Source organism: Mobula hypostoma, chromosome 2, assembly GCF_963921235.1.
Source record: "Mobula hypostoma chromosome 2, sMobHyp1.1, whole genome shotgun sequence".
NCBI classification, from domain to species: Eukaryota; Metazoa; Chordata; class Chondrichthyes; order Myliobatiformes; family Myliobatidae; genus Mobula; species Mobula hypostoma.
In genome coordinates this window covers 52,312,431-52,337,830 of record NC_086098.1, presented here as the reverse complement: position 1 = coordinate 52,337,830, position 25,400 = coordinate 52,312,431, and the positions used below count along the sequence as shown (strand labels likewise).

Sequence of the window (25,400 nt, the reverse complement as noted above, 5' to 3'; positions counted from 1 at the left end):
TGTTTTTGTTGGTCATGTTTCAAACAGATTTTCCTTCATATTCTCTTATAAATTACTTCACCATGGAAACTTCAACAATTTTATCATGAATTTGCATCAACACATCAAATCTTTATCAACTCTGTATAGAACCAACTTGTCAATTCCTTGTCCGCTGACCTCAGTGCATTGCCCAGCAAATCTTAACTCTACTGCTACCAGTTCTCTTTTAACACCCTTGATTGACTACTTTTATTGGCAATGGATTCCAGCTTTTCAATGATCTTCTGGTCTTTGAAGCTGAAATCTTCCATTCCTGCAACAATCCCAGGCCATTGCCTTGCAGTTTACTTAGGATATTGATTAGCCAGGGCATCAAAGGGTATGGGGTGAAAGCAGGGCAGCAGGGATGACTGGAAGAATTGGATCAGCCCATGATTGAATGGCTGAGCAGACTCGATGGGCCGAATGGCCTACTTCTGCTCCTATATCTTATGGTCTTATACTGTATTAAAAATCTCAGGACTGCTTTCATATATCGACATGCTACATGCAAACCTTATTTATTTTATCACTACAAGATAATTAAAAATATTCTTTTGCCTGAAATAGATCTGGAAATAATCAACAGCTATTCATATTTTGTTGAACAATGCAGCAAAGAATTTGAATTTATTATTAAAATACAAACGTTTGTACATATAGGAAAAACAGAAAGCTTGATTCAAAAATCAGAATCACAATTCAAAAATAAGGTCCCTAAATAGCTACACATATTTTGTCTTTAATCATTAAAAAAAAGAAAATGTTCAATAAATCACTTTTAAGACTATTAACAAGTACTACATAATCCACAACTTCGCAAATACATTTTAGTACTTTAATTGAATGTAAAAATCAAAGTCCCACAATCAGAACACAATAAAAAGCAATATTCAATTACACCACCAGATTAAAATACAAATTGCAGCAGAAAAAGTTCAAAATTTTTGTTGCTAAAAATCAAATATAAAATACAATATACTTGAGTGTTAATTTTTCAGTTACTAGACTGGGTGACGAAGTAATAAGTTATGAACTGTCAATACATTTTGTCAAGTGTATTACAGTTAAAATTATTTATTGTACTTATAAACAAAGGTTAAAGTTTATGTTATGATAGAACACTTCTCTCAAGAGGAGCAAAATGTCATGGTAATATTCAAAGAAACATACTTGATGGTCCTCACCACCAAGTTGTCAGTCTTAATTGCACAAAATACTGTATATCTACTTGGTGGACATGGTTCCGTAAATAAAGGAAACATTCATTTTACAGCAACAAGACTGTGACATTTCACAGGATGTAAAAACATGTAGATGAGATTCATTCAAATCCAAGAAAATATCACCTTTGAAGTCCACTTTTCCATCAAGGCCTACGAGAGATTTTTTAAAAATATAGTTATGCCTACATGTAGCTGAAAAAAAAGGTTCACTTGTTAAGGGAAGTAACAAAAGAGAAAATTTACACCCCTTTGGCATATCCAACATTTGTGTCTGACAGTCGCCATTGAGATCTTTGCTATTCAAAATTACCAACCAATCTAATACAGTTTCACATGAATAGTACTGGTCAACAGTACAACTATCACTTCTGTCTGCTACAGTTACTTCAGAACAGTGTGCTTCTGCTGCACCTCCTCCACGTCCAACGTAAAGCAGATTAGGAGTTGGTGCATTGAAAAGCTCAGTTCTCCAGCTTGGTTCTCTCTATGAAGCAAATATATCAGGGGTCCAGTATGGTTAGGTATAAGGCAAACCTCTATTTATAAATAAGAAAGAAAATTGTGGAAGAAAATTATATAGCAGGCTTCCATATCTAGAAAGCAGAAATGAGGGACCAATGTTTGCAAAAATATGCTATATTCAAAAATGCATTGAAGATATGGTAGCACACATCAAAGTTGCTGGTGAACGCAGCAGGCCAGGCAGCATCTCTAGGAAGAGGTACAGTCGACGTTTCAGGCCGAGACCCTTCGTCAGGACTAACTGAAGGAAGAGTTAGTTAGTCCTGACGAAGGGTCTCGGCCTGAAACGTCGACTGTACCTCTTCCTAGAGATGCTGCTTGGCCTGCTGCGTTCACCAGCAACTTTGATGTGTGTTGCTTGAATTTCCAGCATCTGCAGAATGCCTGTTGTTTGAAGATACAGTAGAATTCTTTTGCTATTTAATAAAGTTTCCTAGAAAATTCCAGGCTCACGTCAACCTGCAACAATAGCTGTGCAGTCTTGGTACACCCTATATGCAGGAATATAAAATCACTGATCATTCTATGCCTTTGGACATTGGTCTTGAGTCAATCTAAATTAAGTTTTCAGCTTAAGCAAATTCAAGTAATAACGCTGCATGATTTTTCTGACTTGAAGATAATTTTATTTTACAGGTTGAGTATCCCCTTATCCAAAATGCTTGGGGCTGGAAGTGTTTCAGCTTTTGGAATACATGATAAGATAGCTTGTGATTGCCATCATTTCTGACTCTGAATTTATGTGCTACCAGTAAGCAGTCTTTGTTCATCACACATACAGTATGAGGGGTCACAGTTTGAGGATAAAGGGGAAGCCTTTTAGGACTGAGATTAGGAAAAACTTCTTCACACAGAGAGTGGTGAATCTGTGGAATTCTCTGCCACAGGAAACAGTTGAGACCAGTTCATTGGCTATATTTAAGAGGGAGTTAGATATGGCCCTTGTGGCTAAAGGGATCAGGGGGTATGGAGGGAAGGTTGGTACAGGGTTCTGAGTTGGATGATCAGCCATGATCATACTGAATGGCGGTGCAGGCTCGAAGGGCCGAATGGCCTACTCCTGCACCTATTTTCTATGTTTCTATGTACTTAACAGTAAATATTATTACATACCATTAATACAATGAAAATTGTAATGTGTGCAGGGTAACAAAAGCAGCACAGCAGCATCAGAAGAATACCTGAATTAGCTGTTGAACAACGACAAACAATGGCAGGCTTTCAGTCTCTACTTATGATGCCATATTTTGATTAAAAGGTCACAGTACACTGTGTTTTTGTATTCTAATTTTTTTAGGTTTTATGTAAAGTATAAAAGGAATCAGCATTGTAGACTTGTTCTGGTGTTAGATTTTCATCAATGACTATCTTTGAAAACTTATCCATGAATTTCCCTGTTGCCTTGAGATGAGCAGACACTTTATCATTAAAGTTTTTGAAAAATATAATGCCACGCTTTCTCTTAAATTTCAGTTTGTTGTGATAGATCTTTGCTTGTTTCATGATCAGTATACTGTTAAATTTCATATGTTCATTTCATTCTTTCAACAGATGATCCAGAGATCATTTTTGCTTTATGCAGTGCTTTTCCAGTTTTCATTAACTTCTGTTTATTATAAGTGTGAGTCACTTCTTAAAACTAATCTGTTAAAATTAATCTGTGATGCGCAGAGAACTGCACATTGCCTAGGAACCTTCCTTGCGCCTTGTGGAATTTTTCATTTGGAATGTCATATCAGCATTCAGAAATATTTCGGATTTCGGAGGTTTTTGGATTTTGGAATTTCAGATAAGGGGTACGCAACTTGTACTTCTTTTTTGCAAACTTTATTTATTTTTGATAATTTTCCTTTTATAGGCACCTCATTGACTTGTGTTGTATAAGGATTTTTTTTACTTTGCTGAAGCTTACATGTAATGATACTCTTACTGACAGTTTCCCTTTTTTCAGCCGTTTTGCTTTCCTTCTGACTTTCCCACTCTTCATCTGTGTCATCTAATAAAATACCTTTCATCTCAGCAGCCCTTCTGTAATTGGAACTCTCTTGCTCTGCTCTGAAAAAAAGGGGAAATTTTAATTAATGTATATTTTTAAATAAATAATTCGTTCTAATAATTTGGGGATTTTACAATGAATAATATAATATTATTATTACCAATAAGAGAGCTTCTGGGATGCAATTCTATTAGGCTTGGGCATACCTTGCATTTGATCTTGTAAGATGTCCAAAAACACATGTATCATGTTTCCAAATATACCACAGCCTTGGTGCTGCAGTAATTCTGTAAACTGTAATGGACTGTGACTTACAATCTAGCACCAACCAAGGGAAGTTATGACCCTGCCCATGGACTGCCAAACTGCCCTAGGAGCTTTCTCACAGCTTGTATTGTCAGGCCTTTTCACCATTCTGGAACACCTTTGACTAGTTGTAAATTATTTAAAGAATTCAATTTTCTAAAAAAACACTAATGCATTCAATCACGCATAAAACATGTAAATTAATTAAAGTTAAAAGAAAGAAACACCTTGATTTTAATGAGGTGAGATCATTCAAATGAATGAACCCAAAAGACAAGATCTGAATCCTTCCCCTCAGGTTAGTACACTGCAGATGCCTTCCGACCTGCGCATTCTATTCTTTTGCATTACAGTGCAGACACAGAAACCTTTTAAATGCAGATGTGTGCATTTCTGTACAGACGTGCCATCTGGCTGTTAATGCAATCTGCCCCATAGTGGATTTAACACTTAATTCCTTGGTAGTACAATCTAATTACTGGATTCATTCAATTTCTTACACTTCAAATCATTTTACGACTGGCTGAAGAAGACGTTAAGTTCTATGGTCACAAACACTGCAAAACTTATTTATAGTACTTTGGGCAACTACTCACACTTTGAGAAACTTAACACAGTCTCCCTGACCATATATCTCTGCCATTCTTCTGGGGGTGTCCCCATACAGGTCTGCTTTGTCAACAGGAGCATGTAGAGAATGCAGCATTTTAAGGACAGACAGCTTTCCAGATTCTGCAGCAAAATGTGCTGGAGTCCATCCAGTGGTTGTTCTCAAGCAAGGACGTGATCCACTTGTTATGAGGAGCTTAACCATGTCTGCTTTTCCTGTCAAAAGTTCCAAATTAGTATTTTACATAAAGCATAGAAATCTTCATTTTATGTTCAAAACTGAAGAACATCCAAATTTAATTCAGATAGACAATCTGTACTATCATTACAGATACCTGATCAGAAACAAAATCAGAATATAACTAAGAATCCAACATTTTTATTTCAAAATAAGCTTGGTTATAAAGTATTTGGCTTTTGATGAGTAAATGGAATAAAGATCGAAAAGCCTTACTTTGGCGCATCCTTAGAAAATATTTAGAATGAGAATAATTTAGAATAATATTTAAAATATACATGAGGACATAACCTTAAAATGATTGGAGAAAAATATAGATGGGATATCAGAAGTAAGTTTTTCACGCAGAGTGGTGGGTGCGTGGAATGCACTGCCAGGGGTGATGATAGAGCCAGATATATTAGGGACATTCAAAAGACTCTTGGATAGGCACACGGATGAAAGAAAAATAGAGGACTATGTGGGAGGGAAGCATGAGATTGATCTTAGAGTAAGTTAAAAGATTGGCACATAGTGGTCAAAGGGTGTGTACCATGTGGTACTATTCTAATGAAGTATTCATTGCAATTATATATGTACAAATTTCATATATGAGATAACATGGTAGCATTATGGCTAGTGTGTTACCTTACAGTGCCAGCAATTGGGGTTCAATTCCCAGTCCCTGTCTGTAATGAGCGTCCCTGTGACCACTTGAGTTTCTTATGGGTGCTCTGCTTTCTTCCCTTATTTCAAAGATATATGGGTGAGTTAGTAAGGGTCAGTAAGTTGTGGCATAATACGTTGGTGCCAGAAGAACGACCACACTTATGGGCTGCCCCCAACACATCCTCGGACTGTATTGATCGCTGATGCAAACAACGCATTTTCCTGTATGTTTCGATGTACACATTACAAATATAAAGCTAATCTTTATAAAACTAATCTGTCATCTCATTATCTCACACTGGCTAAAAACTAATGAGCAAAGTTGATTTAAACCTGGTTAAGAAACATCTGAAGGTATGGAGATCCTCAAATCTCTGCCACACAGTACTGCAATAAATTACAAAACTGCTTGACAAGAGGGCACCCTAGTGGTTTATAATGCAATTACACTGTGTGACTTCCGCAAAGCCACGTGATAAATTCCTAATTTTACTTGAAAGGCTGCACGAATCCCATCTCAAGCCCTGAAGTAATCCAAACAGCTAGACTGACATTTTATTTCTGAACCATATTGAATATGTTTAGATTTGGTTACAAAGGAACAAGGAAAACATCCAAAATTAGCAGATAATACCAAAAAAGCACAATTGAGAGTGTGTTAAATGAGAAGGAAAAGGGCAGAGAATATGAATTTTTAAGCAATTAAATACTAGATTATGCTGATAATGCATTTTATTATACTTGCATTATATATTGCTGGAAAACAAGCAGGTGCATAAATTAAACTTGAAAAATATTAGGAACCATTGCTGTCAAAGTCTAAACAAATACCTGGAATGGGGCATCTGGAAAGATTCACTAAACTAAAAAAAATCTTTCAATATGTGCTTACGGGAGGGAGGGGGAGAGAGAGGACGGAGGGGGAGAGAGAGGACAGAGGGGGAGAGAGGAGAGAGGGAGGAGAGAGGGGAGAGAGAGGGAGGGGAGAGAGAGGGGGGAGAGAGAGGGGGGAGAGAGAGGGGGGAGAGAGGGGGGGAGAGGGGGAGAGAGGGGGGAGAGAGGGGGGAGAGAGGGGGAGAGAGGGGGAGAGAGAGGGGAGAGAGAGGGGAGAGAGAGGAGAGAGGGGGAGAGAGGGGGAGAGAGGGGGAGAGAGGGGGGAGGGGGGAGAGGGGGGGAGAGAGGGAGAGAGGGGGGAGAGAGGGGGAGAGAGAGAGGGGGACAGAGAGAGAGGGGGGAGAGAAAGAGAGGGGAGAGAAAGATGGGGAAGAGGGGAGGGGGCAGGGGAGGGGAGAGGGGGAGGGAAGGGGGAGAGGGAGGAGAGAGAAAGAGGGATGAGGGAGAGAAAGAGGGGGAGAGGGGTAAGAGAGAGGAAGGAGAGAGGGCAGAGAGAGGAGGGAGAGAGGGGGTGGAGGTAGAGCAGGGGTGGACAAGGAGGAGAGAGGGGGAGGGGGAGAGAGGGGGGGAGAGAGGGGAAGAGGGGGAGAGAGGGGGAAGAGGGGGAAGCGGGGGTGAGGGGGAGAGGGTGAGGGAAGAGGGTAGGGGGAGACTGGAAGGGGGAGAGAGGGAGAAGTGTCAGGGGGTGGGGGAGCGGAGGTGTTACAACTAAGGAAAAACCAGAGGATGGAACAGAACGCTATCGTGTCCAGTGCAGCCAAATTGGTCTGCTTGACTCATAGTCACCTGGAAACGACGAATACATTTACATGCACAGATTTAACATAGAACATAGAATAGTACAGCACAGTACAGGCCCTTCGGCCCACAATGTTGGTCAAACATTAATTAATAGATAACAAGCCCGTGAAATCGACCAATCACGTGATGTCACATGACAGACTGATAAAGAGTCACACAGTGATTAGGACATCTCTGCATCCGTAAGTTTTTAGGCGAAACCAGCTTGATAATATTTCACCAGTTTTCTGCTCTGTTCTGACAATCCAGAAACCCCAGAATCGAGCGTTGGTCCGGATTCAGTGCTTTCAACTGGGGATTCTGCTTCTATCAGTTGTGATGCTAACCCGTCTTATTCACCAGCTAGTTCTGGAACGAGAGATTCACTTGGCTCTCTGCTGATGTGGTCTAGATGTCGGCAACGTACACCACCATCTTCAAGTGCTGTTAAGTAACTCGTTGACCCTCTTTCATCACAACTTCTTCTTTTGTCCATCTTTGGCTCTCAAGGTTCGGGTGAACATAAACTAGACCTCCCACCCAATGTTCCCATGTTCTGTATCTGAGTCATACCGTACTTTCATTGTCTTTTGTCTGTCTCTTACTCGGTCTTCCAGCAATGGACGTAATAAATTCTATTGAGAACGCAACCTGCGGCCCATCAACAGCTCAAATGGAGTGAAGCCTGTTGTAGTTTGTGGGGTTATTCAGTACCTGAACAAGAACCAGCTGATCCTGGTACGTATGTCATCCTTATATACCAAGTAACAAAAATTTCCAAACCAAAAAAGGACACTACTGTGAAGACACTACAAGTGAAGTTAGAGCCAAAGTAAAACAAAAGAGGACATACAAAGAAGCCAAAGCTAGTGGGAAGATAGAGGATTGGAAAGCTTTTAAAAACTTGCAGAAGGAAACTAAGAAGGTCATTAGGAGGGAAAAGATGAATTATAAAAGGAAACTGGTGACTAATATCAAAGAAGATACTAAAAGCTTTTTTTAAGTATGTAAAGGGTAAAAGAGAGTTGAGGGTAAATATAGGACCAATAGAAAATGATGCTGGAGATATTGTAATGAGAGATGGCAGAGGAAATGAATATGTATTTTGCATCAGTCTTCACAGTGGAAGACATCTGCAGTATACCGAACATTCAAGAGTGTCAGGAAAGTGAAGTAGTGAAGCAGTGAAAGATATGACTGAGAAGGTGCTCAGGAAGCGTAATGGTCTGAGGGTGGATAAATCTCCTGGACCTGATGGAATGCACCCTTGGGTTCTGAAGGAAGTAGTTGGAGAGATTGAGGAGGCATGAACGATGATATTTCAAGAATCGATAGATTCTGGCATTGCACGGGATGACTGGAAAATTGCAAATGTTATTCTGCTATTTAAGAAGGGTGGGACGCAGCAGAAAGGAAACTATAGACCTGTTAGCCTGACATCAGTGGTTGGAAAGTTGTTGGAATTGATTGTTAGGGATGAGGTTACAGAATACCTGGAGGCACATGACAAGATAGGCCAAAGTCAGCATGGTTTCCTGAAAGGAAAGTTCTGCCTAACCTACTACAATTTTTGAGGAAATCAGGGTAGACAAAGGAGATGCAGAAGATGTGCTGTACTTGGATTTTCAGAAGGCCTTTGACAGGGTGCTGCACTTGAGGTTGCTCAGCAAGATAAGAGCCCATGGAATTACAGGGCAGTTACTAGCATGGGTGAAGCATTGGCTGTGATGTTGAGGCTCTATAAGGCACTTGTGAGACCACACTTTATACTTTACTTTATACTTTATTGTTGCCAAACAATTGATACTAGAATGTACAATCATCAGAGCGGTATTTGATTCTGCGCTTCCCGCTCCCTGGATTACAAATATTAAATATTAAAAATACTAAAAAAGTAAAAAAATTAGTAAATATTAACAATTTAAATTATAAATCATAAATAGAAAATAGAAAAATGGAAAGCAAGGTAGTGCAAAAAAACTTGGAGCATTGTGTGCAGTGTTGGGTTCCTTATTTTAGAAAGGATATACTGACAACGGAGAGGGTTCGTAGAAGATTCATGAGAATGATTCCAGCAATGAAAGCGTTACCGTATGAGGAACGTCTGGCAGCTCTTGGGCTGTATTCCCTGGAGTTCAGGAGAATGAAGGGGGATCCCATATAAACATTCCAAATGTTAAAAGGCCTGAACAGATTAGATATGGCAAATTTATTTCCCATGGTAGAGGAGTCTGGGACAAGAGCGCACGGCTTCAGGATTGAAGAACATCCATTTAGAACAGAGATGCGGAGAAATTACTTTAGTCAGAGGGTGGTAAATCTGTGGAATTTTTTGCCACAAGTGGCTGTGGATTTCATTGGGTGTATTTAAGGCAGTAGATAGGTTCTTGCTTAGCCAGGGTATCAAAGGGTATGGGGAGAAGGCAGGAGAGTGGGGATGACTGGAAGAATTGGATCAGCCCATGATTGAATGGCACAGCAGACTTGATGGGCCGAATGGCCTAGTTCTGCTCCTATATCTTACGGTCTTAGTCAACTTTTGTATCCTCTGCTTGACAGTCTTTCAACCATACTGTTTGATGATGAACAACAAGGGGGCTTGTAAAAATAATTTGAATTTTTCACTTGCAAGCGTGAGCCCATTATCACAGATCACAGTATTCGGGATTGCATGCATTCAAAATAGTGTGTGTAAAATGTTTAACATCATCTGGCTGGTCGAATTCTTCACCGCATTGGCCTCAATCCATTTAGAATGTGCATCGACAACTACCAATAGCAATGGATGTGCGTACTCTATGTGTAAACATCTCCAGGGTTTTGTGGGTCAATGCCATGGAACCATGGGATCAGGAGCATTTAAAGGTTGAGACTGCTGGCATGGATCACATAGATGAGCAATGTGCTCAATGTCTTCATCAATTTTCAGCCACCAAACATAATTTCAGGCTCTTGCTTTCACGTGTGATATTCCTGGATGGGTACAATGTAACCCTTCCAGGATAGGGCACCAAAATCGTGTAGGAGTTACAATACAACTTACTCACAGTAGACAACCGTCATAGATGCTAAGCTCGTAGGGCAGCACATCATCTTCTACGTATCTTTTTACTTATGCCAACTTTACATCTCGCTCAGTTTCTTCTTGAACCTGAGAAGTGGTGATCAGAGATGTCTCGAACCAGTCCATCAGTAGTACCGGTTTGCTTGGAAGTTCTGACTCGCGAGGATATTCACGTAGCACAAGATTGATTAAGTCATCCATGGTGTAGTTGTTTCTACCAAAAACATTAGATACTGTGCACCTATGAGCAGAGAGGTATAGGGCCCACCAGTGTATCCTTGGTGGTGCCATCTTCGGCATGGTCTTGATCTCACCAAGCAATCCCACCAATGGCCTGTGGTCCGTATGAATCTCCAAACACTGGCCGTACAGGTAATGGTGAGAACACATGACCCCAAAAACAATTATCAATGCTTCCTTGTCCAACTGTGAGTAGTTTGATTCAGCTGAGTTAAAGGTGCGTGACGCAAAAGCGACCCACTTTTCATCGGCGTCCATATTCTCCTGGGTTAGCACAGCACCAATACCATACGGGAGGCATCACAGTACAAAACTATTGGCACCTGGATCTGACGTACATTAACGCTTGGGATTGAGTCAGCATCTGTTCTGCTCTCTGAAGAGCTGATTCCTCTACCCGCTCCCAACACCACCTCATACCTTTCTTCAATAAATCATTAAACAGAGCAAAAAGCATGGCTGTAAAAGGCAAAATCGGGCATAATGATTGAACATGCCCAAAAAAGAGCGAAGTTCATGGATATTCCGTGGTGCTGGGACTTCAAGAATAGAGCAAAGCTTTTCTTTGATTGGATGTACACCTTTGGAATCCAAACAAAAACCCATGATCTGCCAGAAGAATTCATTTCTCGTGCTTTAGTCATGGACCAAGTTGTATCAGTCAGGAGGAGGTTTTATCAAGATTATTTAGGAGATCTTTTAAGGTCGAAGCGGTAATCAGAATATTAACAAATTTAGCTACTATGGTTGGGCACATTTTTAATGCAGGGTTCAATGGTAAATTGGAACATTGCTGGAGATGAACTTATGCTGAGCAGGAGTCTCGTATACTGGAACAAGCCTTTGCAGGTTGCAGTAATAGTGAGAGGCTCCAAGGCTGCTCTTCGAGCTGTTGATATGCACATGCAAGGTCGAGTTTAGTGAAGAACTTTTTGCCTCTTAGTGTTGCATTCCATCTTTGGAATCAGGCTTGTCTTGGTGGGTTGGCATGAATTCACTGTGACCTTGTAATCTCCACATATTTTTATGCTCCCATCACTCTTGACCACTGGCACACTGGAAATTGCCCAGTGTGAAAATCTCGCAGGGTCAATTATCCCATTTTCTTATAATTGTATAAGCTCCACCTCAACGTTGGCGTGAAGCATGTATGGCAGGGAACATGCCTTAAAGGACTTTGGTTTGGTTGTGTCCGATTCTGGAAGATGTACTTTGGTACCGTTGAGCTTACCTTCATCAGAATTGCTGAAAAAAAGTTTATACTGTTGAGTAAGCTGTTGACTGACATGTCGGTTTTCATCTGACACACACCTAAGACAGGCACTTGTAGCCAATCACACCCAAGGTCACTCCAGCTTCCTCAGTCACTGGTTGTTAGTGTGATTGATTTTCTTGCTCAAGAAGAACCCTGTCACAACCAAGCATCTGTAACTGTTCCCCCGTGTAAGTCTTCAGTCTGTAATATGGTGACGTAAATGTCTTCAAAGAGTCAGGGCCAAACACATCTACCCGTGTCTTTTCACCGCAAAGAGTAATAGCACACTCAGTGTCCAGATGTGCAAGGACGGTGCGTAAGGACGGTGCTCTACACACCCTCCTTGCACTCCTGGAGAAGAGGGATGCTGAGATGAGAATGCTGTTCTTGGACTACAGTTCGGCATTCAACACCATAATTCCTTCCAGGTTTGACAAGAAGCTCCGAGACCTTGGCCTTCACCCTGCCTTATGCAACTGGATCCTGGACTTCCTGTCAGGTCGCCGGCAGGTGGAAAGAGTGGGCTCCCTCACCTGTGCCCCTCTGACCCTCAACATAGGAACCCCCCAGGGCTGAGTCCTAAGCCCCCTCCTTTTCTCTCTGTATACCTATGACTGTGTTGCCACCCACGGCTCCAATCTGCTAATTAAATTTGCTGACGATACTACACTGATTGGCCTAACCTCAAATAATAATGAGGCAGCCTACAAAGAAGTCCTCACTCTGACACAGTGGTGACAAGGAAACAACCTCTCCCACAACGTCGCAAAAACAAAGATGCTGGTTGTAGACTACAGGAGGAATGGAGACAGACTAATCTCTACTGACATCAATGGATCTGGAGTTGACAAGGTGAACAGCTTTAAGTTCCTTGGAATACACATCACTGAGGATCTCACGTGTTCTGTATATACCGACTATATGGTTTTAAAAAAAGGCACTACAGCACCTCTTTCACCTCAGACAGTTGAGGAAGTTTGGTATGGGTCCGAAATCCTTAGAACTTTCTACAGGGGCATAAATGAGAGCATCCTGACTAGCTACATCATTGCCTGGTATGGGATCTGTACCCCCCTCAATCACAGGGCTCTGCAGAGAGTGGTGCGGACAGCCCAGTGCATCTGTAGGTGTGAACTTCCCACTACTCAGGACATTTACAGAGACAGGTGCATAAAAAGGGCCCGAAGGATCATTGGGGACCCTAGTCACTCCAACCACAAACTGTTCCAGCTGCGACCATCCAGTAAGCGGTCCCGCAGCATTAAAGCCAGGAGCAACAGGCTCTGGGACAGCTTCTTCCACCAGTTCATCAGACTGGTTAATTCACACTGATACAATTGTATTTCTTGACTATATTAACTGTCCTGTTGTACATACTATTATTAGAAACTACTGGGAATTGCACATTGCGCATTCAGACAGAGACATAACGTAAAGATTTTTACTCCTCATGTATGTGTAGGATGTAAGAAATAAAGTCAATTCAATTCAATGGGAATGCATGTTATTAATCTTTAAAGCCATCAACATAGGGGGAACTGGCCCTAGACCATCTGAATGTTTTACAAACTGGTCCGGCTCCGTAACCACATACTGTGCTGCTGTGGAACGTTCTGGTTTGAATAGAGGCCGAGATCGGTAAATTCTTGCCAAGTATGGCAGATGGAGTCTCACTGTCGACAGTCAATAGGCTTCTGGTGAAATTCATCGCAATGGTAACATCGGAATCCCAGAGTATTCCTTTTTTCTTACCTCCAGACACCTTGTTAAGGTCAGTACAATCTACTGCAGTTGAAGGTGGTGGGGACATCGCTTCTCCTTGTACTTTGCACCGACACAGCAGAAGTGCATTCTTATCTGCCACTTTCATGTCATTTGTAATATCAATGGCTGACTTGAGTGTTCTGCCAGTAGGTGGCATTGAATGCGAACATCAAGCACCCAGAACGGCCAAGTGATCGTGTATCGTATCTCCTCAAACAGCACCAAAATCACACAATTCAGTTTTCTTAATTCAGCAACAAATGTTGCCACTGACTCGTTTCCTAACAGATATGAATGTAGGATCTAAAGTGTTGCACCATAACTGATGGTTTAGGATTGTAATGAGACCCAATTAATCTCACAAGTTTCCCGTAAGATTTCAAACAGGGAAAATCGGGACTCAACAAATTTCGGATGAAGTCATGTTTTTGGACCACATACACTGAGCAAGACGCTGGCTTTTTTGGGGATCACGAATGTCGTTTGCCATGAAAAAACAATCCAAACATTTGGCGTAAACATTCCATAAGACAATAAGACATAGGAGCAGAATTAGGCCATTTGGCCCATTAAGTCTGCTCCACCATTCAATCATGGCTGAGCCTTTTTTTTATCTCCTCCTCAACCCCAGTTCCCAGCCTTCACCTGTAACCTTTGATGCCATGTTCAATCAAGAATCTATCAATCTCTGCCTTAAATACACCCAACGATCTGGCCTCCACAGCTGCATGTGGCAACAAATTCCACAAATTCACCACCCTTTGGCAAAAGACATTTCCCCATCTCTGTTTTGAAAGAGCGCCCCTCTATACTGAGGCTGTGCCCTCTTGTCCTAGACTCTCCCACCATGGGAAACATCCTTTCCACATCTACTCTGCCCAGGCCTTTCAACATTCAAAAGGTTTCAATGAGATCCCCCTTCATTGTTCGGAATTCCAGCGAATACAGACCCAGAGCTATCACACATACCTCATATGATAACCCTTTTATTCCTAGAATCATCCTTGTGAACCTCCTCTGGACTCTCTCCAATGGCAGCACATCTTTTTTAAGATGAGGGGGCCAAAACTGTTCACAATACCTCAAGGTGAGGCTTCACCAGTGCCTTATAAAGCCTCAGTATCTCATCCTTGCTCTTGTATTCCAGGGGTATTGTGAATCACACTATTCCTCAACTTTTCCAATTGTACTCATTGTTCAAATGTGAGCATGCATTCCAAAAAAGCAAGTGCCACAGATTTAATCCTCGTCACCACCATTACAATTCAGAAAAAACCTGGAGGTTGGAACATAACTCGTAGTCACCCGGAAACTACACATTTACATGCACAGGTTTAGTAGGTCAAACATTAATTAATAGATGGACAAGCTGGTGAAATCGATCAATCACGTGATGTCACATGACAGTCCAAAAAACAGCCACATGGTGGACATGACAGGATTTCAGAAAGATGAGCAGGAGAGAGAAGATGGGGAGGGGGAGAGTGAGGGTGGGAAGAGGGGGAGAGAGAGGGGTTGGGAAGGTGGGAGAGAGGGGTTGGGAGGGGGAGAGAGAGGGAGAAGGTGGGCAGAGAAGAAGAGAGAGGAGTAGCGGGGAGAGGGGGTAGGGGGGAGGGAGAGAGGGAAGGAGGGGGAGGGAGAGAGGGAAGGAGGGGAGAGGGAGAGAGGGGTTGGGAGGGGGAGAGAGAGGGAGAAGGTGGGCAGAGGAGAGAGGAGTAGCGGGGAGAGGGGGTAGGGGGTGGGGGTGGGGGTGGGGTGGGAAAGAGGGGGAGGGAGAGAGGGAAGGAGGGGGAGGGAGAGAGGGAAGGAGGGGGAGGGAGAGAGGGAAGGAGGGAGAGGGAGAGAGGGAAGGAGGGGAGAGGGAAGGAGGGGAGAGGGAAGGAGGGGAGAGGGAAGGAGGGGAGAGGGAGGGAAGGAGGGGAGAGGGAAGGAGGGGTGAGGGAAGGAGGGGAGAGGGAAGGAGGGGAGAGGGAAGGAGGGGAGAGGGAAGGAGGGGAGAGGGAGGGAAGGAGGGGAGAGGGAGGGAAGGAGGGGAGAGGGAGGGAAGGAGGGGAGAGGGAGGGAAGGAGGGGAGAGGGAAGGACGGGAGAGGGAAGGGAGGGAGAGGGAAGGGAGGGAGAGGGAAGGGAGGGAGAGGGAAGGGAGGGAGAGGGAAGGGAGGGAGAGGGAAGGGAGGGAAGGAGGGGAGAGGGAAGGAGGGGAGAGGGAAGGGAGGGAGGGAAGGAGGGGAGAGGGAAGGGAGGGAGGGAAGGAGGGGAGAGGGAAGGGAGGGAGGGAAGGAGGGGAGAGGGAAGGGAGGGAAGGGAGGGAAGGAGGGCAAGAACAAAACGAGCTGGGAAGCGGGAGTGATGCTGGTTACTGGCGCGGAAGGCGTCTATCGTTTCGGAAAAGAAGAGGAGGATTGCAAGCGACTCTCTGGGTTGGGCTTTACTCCTGCTGGGAGTGGAGACGGCTACAGAACCTGGATCGCAGGGAGAGGAGCGACGGTTCGCGCTGCAGACACCCCGCCACCCGACCTTTAGCTGCCGCCCAGTGTAGCGGGGTCCGATCGCCCCAGTCCGGATCCTTCATGCTCGGGTCGCACGACCCTTTTTGCAGGATCTGCTCCACCAGATCCGTGTCGCCCGCCGCCGCCGCCTCGTGCAGCTCCGACATCCCCGGCGTCACCTAGGCAACCTGTCCAACAGTTCGGGTCGCGCGCACGCACGGGACGCGCCGGGTGAGCGCGAGAACTGGTCGGGGTGGTGCTACAACCGAAGTGAAATGAGTTGGGCAAAGTCCTGAGATAAGCCCTCTAAAGCAGTGGGTACAGTGTTTGAGAAAGAAATAGGTGACTACCAGATAGAGGAAAGGAAATGGGGAATGCATTCCTTTCGCAAACTATTTTTCATGTTGAAAAATAGTGGGGCGATGTTTGTCCTGACGAAGGGTCTCGGCCCGAAACGTCGACTGCACCTCTTCCTAGAGATGCTGCCTGGCCTGCTGCGTTCACCAGCAACTTTGATGTGTGTTGCGTGAATTTCCAGCATCTGCAGAATTCCTTGTGGGGCGATATGTTTGGGCAGCCAACTGATTCAGCAGAACAAATGGGACGGAGCGAGGGTCCAAGAGCAATAATGGTGGTGCAGTATATAGTACACAGCCAAGTGCTTCTGCTAAATGTGAATCCACGATGGTGTGCTTATGATTCATATTCAGTGCCTTGAAAAAGTATTAAGCCCCCACAACTATTTTCACATTTTACTGCAACACACGCACACATAAAATGCTGGAGCGAACTCAGCAGGTCAGGCAGCATCTGTGTAAATGAATGAACAGTCAACGTTTCAGGCTGGAAAAATAGATGAAAAGTCAGAGCAGTAAGGTGGGGAGATGGGAGGAAGAAGTGTAAGGTAGTCGGTGAGCGGTGAAACTGGAAGCGGGGGGGTGAAGTAAAGAGCTGGGAAGTCAATCGGTGAAAGAGATAAAGGGCTGGAGAAGGGGGAATCTGATAGGAGAAGGTAGAAGGCCATGGGAGAAAGAGAAGGGAGCACCGGAGTGAGCTGATGGGCAGGAAAGAAGCTAAGGTGAGTGGGGGAATGGAGAAGGGGAAATAATTACTGGAAGTTCGAGAAATCGATGTTGCTTGGATTTCCAGCATCTGCAGATTGTCTCCCACACCATCGCCGACTTTATCCGCTCAGGGGATCTCCCATCTACTGCTACCAACCTTATAGTTCCCACACCCTGCACTTCCCGTTTCTACCTCCTACCCAAGATCCACAAACCTGCCTGTCCTGGCCGACCTATTGTCTCAGCTTGCTCCTGCCCCACCGAACTCATTTCTGCATACCTCGACACTGTTTTATCACCCCTTGTTCAATCCCTTCCGTCCTATGTTCGTGACACTTCTCACGCTCTTGAACTTTTCGTTGATTTTAAGTTCCCTGGCCCCCACCGCTTTATTTTCACCATGGATGTCCAGTCCTTATGTGCTTCCATCCCCCAGCAGGAAGGTCTCGGGGCTCTGCGCTTCTTTTTGGATTCCGGACCTGATCAGTTCCCCTCTATCACCACTCTGCTCCGTCTAGCGGAATTAGTCCTTGCTCTTAATGATTTCTCCTTTGGCTCCTCCCATTTCCTCCAGACTAAAGGTGTAGTTATGGGCACCCGTATGGGTCCTAGCTATGCCTGCCTTTTTGTTGGGTTTGTGGAACAATCTATGTTCCGTGCCTATTCTGGTATCTGTCCCCCACTTTTCCTTCGCTACATCAACGACTGCATTGGTGCTGCTTCCTGCACGCATGCAGAACTCGTTGACTTTATTGACTTTGCCTCCAGCTTTCACCCTGCCCTCAAGTTTACCTGGTCCATTTCCGACACCTCCCTCCCCTTTCTAGATCTTTCTGTCTCTGTCTCTGGAGACAGCTTATCCACTGATGTCTACTATGGGCCTACTGGCTCTCACAGCTATCTGGACTGTTCCTCTTCTCACCCTGTCTCTTGCAAAGGCGCCATCCCCTTCTTGCAATTCCTCCGTCTCTGCCGCATCTGCTCTCAGGATGAGGCTTTTCATTCTAGGACGAGGGAGATGTCTTCCTTTTTTGAAGAAAGAGGCTTCCCTTCCTCCACTATCAACTCTGCTCTTAAACACATCTCCCCCATTTCACGTACATTTGCTCTCACTCCATCCTCCCACCACTCCACTAGGAATAGGGTTCCCCTGGTCCTCACCTACCACCCCACCAGCCTCCGGGTCCAACATATTATTCTCCGTAACTTCCGCCACCTCCAACGGGATCCCACCACTAAGCACATCTTTCCCTTCCCCCCTCTTTCTGCATTCCACAGGGATCGCTCCCTACACAACTCCCTTGTCCATTCGTCCCCCCATCCCTCCCCACTGATCTCCCTCCTGGCACTTATCCGTGTAAGCGGAACAAGTGCTACACATGCCCTTACACTTCCTCCCTTACCACCATTCAGGGCCCCAAACAGTCCTTCCAGGTGAGGCATCACTTCACCTGTGAGTCGACTGGGGTGATATACTGCGTCCGGTGCTCCCGATGTGGCCTTTTATATATTGGTGAGACCCGACGCAGACTGGGAGACCGCTTTGCTGAACATCTACGCTCTGTCCGCCAGAGAAAGCAGGATCTCCCAGTGGCCACACATTTTAATTCCACATCCCATTCCCATTCTGACATGTCTGTCCACGGCCTCCTCTACTGTAAAGATGAAGCCACACTCAGGTTGGAGGAACAACACCTTATATTCCGTCTGGGTAGCCTCCAACCTGATGGCATGAACATCGACTTCTCTAACTTCCGCTAAGGCCCCACCTCCCCCTCGTACCCCATCTGTTACTCATTTTTATGCACACATTCTTTCTCTCACTCTCCTTTTTCTCCCTCTGTCCCTCTGAATATACCTCTTGCCCATCCTCTGGGTCACCCCCCCCCGTCTTTCTTCCCGGACCTCCTGTCCCATGATCCTCTTGTATCCCCTTTTGCCTATCACCTGTCCAGCTCTCGGCTCCATCCCTCCCCCTCCTGTCTTCTCCTATCATTTTGCATCTCCCCCTCCCCCTCCAGCTTTCAAATCCCTTACTCACTCTTCCTTCAGTTAGTCCTGACGAAGGGTCTCGGCCTGAAACGTCGACTGCACCTCTTCCTATAGATGCTGCTTGGCCTGCTGCGTTCACCAGCAACTTTGATGTATGTTGCTTGAATTTCCAGCATCTGCAGAATTCCTGTTATCTGCAGATTTTGTCATGTTTGTTTCCACATTTTACTGTCTCATTTTCTAAATTTAAAATATACTGAAGTAGGATTTTTGAGCAATAGTGCATCATGTCAAATTAAAAGGAAACAATTCAAAAGCTGTCAACAATTTACTAAAAATCAAAACCAAAATAGTGAAAAAGTATTAATCTCTATTGTAATTACAACACTAACTCTCCTCAGGTACAATATTAAATATTATCTTACCAACTCACCCAGATTGTTGATGTAGAAAATTAGACAATCACCTGTTTTCAATGAATTCATAAGAATAAATATATTATGGTATATTATGGTAGATTTTCAACAGACCAAATCAAAATGTGGACAAAACAGCATTCAGTACAAGTTAGGGAAATTATAATAGCACAAATCTGGGAACAGGTACAAGACTATCTCAAAAGCACTGAACATACCTCAGAGTTCAGTGAAGTCCATCGTAAAAAAGGGGAAAAATATGAAACCACAGGCACACTGTTCAGGTCAGGCTGCCCCTCCAAATTTAGAAGAATGGCATTTGAAAGAGGGGCTTCTGTGACACCAACAGTCACTCTGAATGAGCTGCAGAAGTCAGTGTCTGCAACTGGAGATGAAGTTCACGGCTCCACAATCTCTAAGGCTTTGCATTAAAAGGATATTTATGGAAGAGTGACAAGGAAGAAGACCTGACTTTAAAAAAAGCGTTTCCTTGCCAGTAAAGACTTTGCAAAGCATCACTTAGAAGTTACCGTAAAGATGTGGAAGAAGGTCTTATGGTCAGATGAGACTAAAGTGGAACTTTTTGGCCTCACCACTTGGATTTATGTGGCATAAATCTAATACAGTACTGTGCATCAGTCAGTTAACACCATCCCTACTGTACAGTATGGCGCATACATCATGCTATGGGGATGCTTTCATTAGCAGGGAATAGAAATCTGGTCAGGATTGATGGGAAGATGAATATTGCTAAATGCAGGATATCTTGTGCAGAGAAATCCTGGATAAAAACCTGCTAGTCTCTGCCAGAAAGCTTAAGCTGGAGAAGAACTTTGTCTTTCAGCAGGATAACGACCCAAAGCACACAGCCAGAGCGGCTATGGAGTGGCTTCAAATGAAGAAGATTGATGACCTTGAGTGGTCCAGTCAGAGTCTTGACCTTAACCCGAATGAACATCTCTGGCAAGACCTCAAGATTACTGTCCACTGCTGCACCTCAATCAACCTTGCACAGATTGAGCAATTTTGTTTTGCAAGAAGGATTGGGCAAACCTTGCTCCATCATGTTGTGCAAAGCCAATAGAGACTTATTGAAAAAGTCTACTGGCTGTAATAGTTGTGGAAGGTGGTTCAACTAAGTACTGAGCGACGGGGGATGAATATTTTTGAACTGCTGAGATCTCCGTTTCTCAATTTTTAGTTTTTCATGCTTTACAATCTTCCCTGTTTTGGGGGCTCTGCTGTGAAAAAAGGAGCATGAGATTCACAAATAAAAAATCTTTGTTTAATTGGTCAAAATCCCTGGTGGTAATACTCATCTATGTGAACAAGGGGTTGAGGGCTGAATAATTTTACAAGGCACTATATATTCTAATAACATGTAAAGAAATAAGAGGGTAAGTCGGATGAATTGTGGCTAAAGGATTCGGATTCATTTATTTGTCACACGTACATCAAAACATACAGTGAAATGGGCTGCTTGTGTCAACAATCAACACAACCTAAGAATGTGCTGGGGGCAGCCGGCAAGCTTCACTACACATTCTGGCACCAGCATAGCATGGCGATAATCTTCAGCAGAACAGCACAAGCAATAAAACAAAACAACAGCAGCAAAACAAGCCCCTTTCCCCGGGGATTGCTAGTCTTCATCCACAGCACTTGCCAACTCAACATCAGTCTACATGGATCGCTGGCCTTCAAATTAGCTAGGCCGCAGTTTGAGAACTGTGTGCAGTTCTTGTCACCACACTATAGGTGACGGCATCTGTGGTGGCAAAGGAATAGTGGCCGTTTCAGGATAAGACCCTGAGATGAAGTTCAGTGCGCTTCGAAGTCCGATGCAGATGCCACTGCACCACTGGTTCTTGCCTCTACACCAACTGGTCATGTAAACTGTCCTGTGAGGCTCGAGTTAAAAAGGTGGGTTGCTGGGCAGTGCACCTCATTGGGCTGGAATGGCCTGTTTTCTGTTTTGCACTGTATATCTAAATAAATAAATGTGAGAGCTTGTGAATGTCCTGACTAAGGTCCGTGTAGACCATATGAAACACACTACACTTGTGGACATACTTAGTCACCTCCTCAAAAATTTCAATCAAATGTGACAGACAGGACCATTCCTTAACAATGCCATACTCATTATTCCTGATTAATCCATACTAAGTGCAGATTAACCTGATTCCTCAAAGGTATCCCCCCATAATATCACTACCACTGATCTAGACTCACCGACATCCTACAACTTCACACTCAGACTGCCACCTTAGGATTCCTGATGTGGGGAGCCAAAATATCAACAGTTCCTTTCCTCTCACAGATGGTGCTCAACTTGTGAAATTCCTTCAGCAGATTATTTGTTGTTCCTGAAGATTAGATCCAGTGTTACCCTTCTTTAGTAAGACTTTCAAAGTACTGTCTTGAAAAGCCCACAAGACCACACTGAAATCACTCAAAAACTCAATACAAGGTTTAAAACAAAACTTGTTTTCTAGTTTCACAGCACTTTTAGTCACACAATTCTGAATTTAAGTACTTTCAGAAACAGAATACTTTGAAGACCCACTGGCCAGTGTTCAGTCTTGGTCAGTTTCCTCCAATGTCCCAGACTCAGGGTCTTCTTCAGTGGTTGGATTCCAGACTCACTGCTATTAGTTATTTCATGAGACATTCTTTTATATATTTTTTCACATAACATACCTTAGGGATATTGCTTAGTGTTTTATTGGTAATAAATATAGTGAATCTGGCTATAAATCCATATAAGAATACCTTATATGTATATCTTTTCTACATAAATATGGATATCTTATACAGTTAGTACGGTATGTGTTTCTTTAACTCCTTCAAATTCCTGTTAGTGCTGTTCCACAGTTACCTCAACCATCAGTTCTTTAATTATCACTGTTCCTGTTTGTGCTTTTGTGCTCTATTAAATTCTGTCTTTAACAAGGCGTCAGTTCCCAAAACATCCCCCTATTTGCTGTTCTGTTTTCTAGATGGTTCACTGTAGGATAGTTCAATGTGGGATGCAAAACTATCTCAGTGATGTCCTTGGTTGAGATGCACCAGGTGACAATCATGTGACCTTCCCTCACTGTGCTCTTTGCTCTTGGTTTCCAACATCTCTTCCTAGCCAGCAGAGTGTCCTCCCAGATCCTGAAGGGATACCTGACATCCAATGTTCCCTCTATTTGTAATGACCAGTGTGCGCAAAAATCTTGGCTGTGCAATTTTTTTGCCCTGTGACAACAACGTGTGCGCACTGAATATTTCTTCAATAAAAACAGTATAAATAAGCCTGTTCTGAAATCTGCAGATAAATCATTGCAAACTCCACGCTGTTAACACCGTCTGCATCAGAAAACAAAAAAGGAAATGTGATTGTGCACAGACATGAAATATATTGGACATGCCAATAAGATAGAGGGTGACAACCTTTTGTGCACAGTTTAAATTCCTTTGCGTGCTAGTAGCAAAAGATGATTGCGGGCACACATGTACAGTTGATATCCCTTTCTGGCTGCCAGGGTACTCCCAACGTTCAAAGTACATTTCCTATCAAAATACAGATACAAAATACAACCTTGAGTTTCATCTTCTTGCTAGCAGCCTCAAAACAATGAAACGCAATATTCCCCATTAGTGAAACACACACAACAAAGAACATCAAACCCCCAATGTGTGAAAAAAGAACAAATCATGCAAACAATAAAATCGTAAACAAATAACATACAGAACATTTACCGTATAGTCACCAAAAGTGAGTCCACAGCCACGGAACCAGTTCAGCGCTGAGGTGATCGGCGATGGTTGCACACAACAAACGCAGAGTCAGTTCAGTGCTGAAGTGAGTAAACCTCGTGGAGTAATGGGCTAAGCACAGGTTCATCCTTTGTCCTCAGCCTTGATGCCTTGATCAAATTGTGCAAATAGTAAAAAAAAAACATGAAAAATGAATTGCAGAGTCCCTGAAAATGAGTCCACAGCTGCGGTTCAGCATTATTTAGATGAGTACTTGAAACACCACAGCAGAGAAGGCCAGGGGCAAGTGCTGGGAAATGGCATTAGTGCAAATCGATACTAGGCAGATAGCATGGACACTGTGGAACAAAGTACCTGTTCCCATATTGTATGTCTATAACTCTCAGCTTACTTAAAAACCAAAATATTGCAGAGGCTGGAAATCTGAATTAAAAAAGGAAAATGTTTGAAAACTCAGTAGACAAAGCAGCATCTATAGAGGGCGAAGCAAATTTAATATTACAAATCAGTGAAATGCTACCTGATTAGCTGATTTCCAAATTTCCAACTTTCTACTTTTTAAATTCGATTTCCAGAAACTTGTGGTACCGTTTCTCTGCGTAACTGTGCTTTCTCGATTTACACTTCTCCAGACAGATTGGATATGTTTTAAAAGCATTCATTTCCCTCTCACTGATGGCACGAAAAGCAATAGTGTCACCAAGACAACCTTGGTTTTCAAATGTACATAGATAATTTTTAACTGTGCTAAGGGCAAGAAGACAACTAGGGAAAGAGTAGGGCCCATTAGAGACCGAAGTGGCAATCTGTTTTTGAAGCTGGAGAGTGAGTGAGGTTTTAAATGTAGATTTCTCATTTATTTTCCTATTGTTGCCTCCATCCCTCCACTTTCTGAAATTTAAATGCACGTTTACTCATGATTTCCTATTTCAGATGAGAAGTCTGAAATGTTAACATTTCTCTTTTCACAGATGCTACTTCAGCATTTTCTATTTTTATGTACAGAATATATCTGGAAACTTATCAGCCATATTTATCAGCAAATCATAAACACAAGAGATTCTGCAGATGCTGTAAATCCAGAGCAACACACACAAAATGCTAGAGGAACTCAGTAAGCCAAGCAGCATCTATAGAGAGGAATAAATGGTCAATGTTTTTGGACCGAGACCCTTCGTCACGACTGGAAAGGAAGGGAGAAGAAGTTGGGCGGGGGAAGGAGGACAAGCTAGAAGGCGATAGGGGAAGCCATGTGGGTTGGAAAGATAAAGGGGAATAAGGAGCAGCACTGAGTAGAGGTGATAGGCAGCTGAGTAGAACAGCTAAGAGGCCAGAGTGGGGAATAGAAGAAGAGCGAAGGGGAAAGGGGAAAAAAGAGAAAAAAGAAAAAAAATTATTGAAGAAGAAATAAATTTTCATGCCATCAGTTTGGAGGCTTCCCCAGATAGAAACTGAGGTGTTGTTTCTCCGTCCTGCAAGTGGAGGAGCACCACATCATCGTGTCAGAATAGGAGGTCATGGACCACCAAATCAGAATGGGAATGAGGATAGGAATTAAAATGATAGGCCATCAGGATAATTATGCTTTTGGCAGATGGAGTGGAGGTGCTCAAAAAATTGTTCTCACAATTTACAGTACGTTGGGTATGACGGGTGTCGGCCCGAAACATCAACTGTACTCTTTTCTATAGATGCTGCCTGGCCTACTGAGTTCCTCCCACATTTTGTGCACTTGGCTTGGATTTCCAGCATCTGCAAATTTTCTCTTGTTTGTGATTAACTTCCAGATCTAAATCATTGACATATAACGTAAAAACAATCAGTCCCAACATAGACCCTGTGGAATGCCACTAGTCACCAGAAGCCAGTCAGAAAAGGCTCCCATTATTTCCACTCTTGTCTCCTGCCACTGTTTTATCCATGCTAGAATCTTCCCTGTAATGCCATGGCCTCATAGCTTGTTAAGCAATAGTAGCACCTTGTCAAAGGCCTTCTGAAAATAAATCCAATTACACAACATTAACTGATTCTCCTTTGTCTATCCAGCTTGTTATTTCTTCAAAGAATTCCAACAGATTTGTTAGGCAAGATTTTCTCTTGTGAAAATCATGC

General features: G+C 43.4%; 1 protein-coding gene across 4 annotated transcripts in view; it reads right to left on the bottom strand.

Moving 5' to 3' along the window:
* Positions 1 to 628: 628 nt before the first annotated feature.
* Positions 629 to 25,400, bottom strand: part of LOC134340137 (ankyrin repeat domain-containing protein 66) — a 28,683-nt gene continuing 3,911 nt past the window's right edge. Inside the window, exons 1-4 of one of the 4 annotated variants that reach the window (XM_063037058.1) lie at positions 16,080 to 18,257; positions 4,668 to 4,896; positions 3,778 to 3,824; positions 629 to 1,397 (exon numbers count right to left, since the gene is read on the bottom strand). In XM_063037058.1, coding sequence (XP_062893128.1) covers positions 1,249 to 1,397; positions 3,778 to 3,824; positions 4,668 to 4,896; positions 16,080 to 16,218 — 564 coding nt within the window. In that variant the 5' untranslated portion in view covers positions 16,219 to 18,257 and the 3' untranslated portion in view covers positions 629 to 1,248. Of the gene's footprint in view, positions 1,398 to 2,094; positions 3,825 to 4,667; positions 4,897 to 16,079; positions 18,258 to 25,400 lie in introns of those variants that run through there. The other 3 variants (XM_063037042.1, XM_063037033.1, XM_063037050.1) reach the window with 3 other exon arrangements.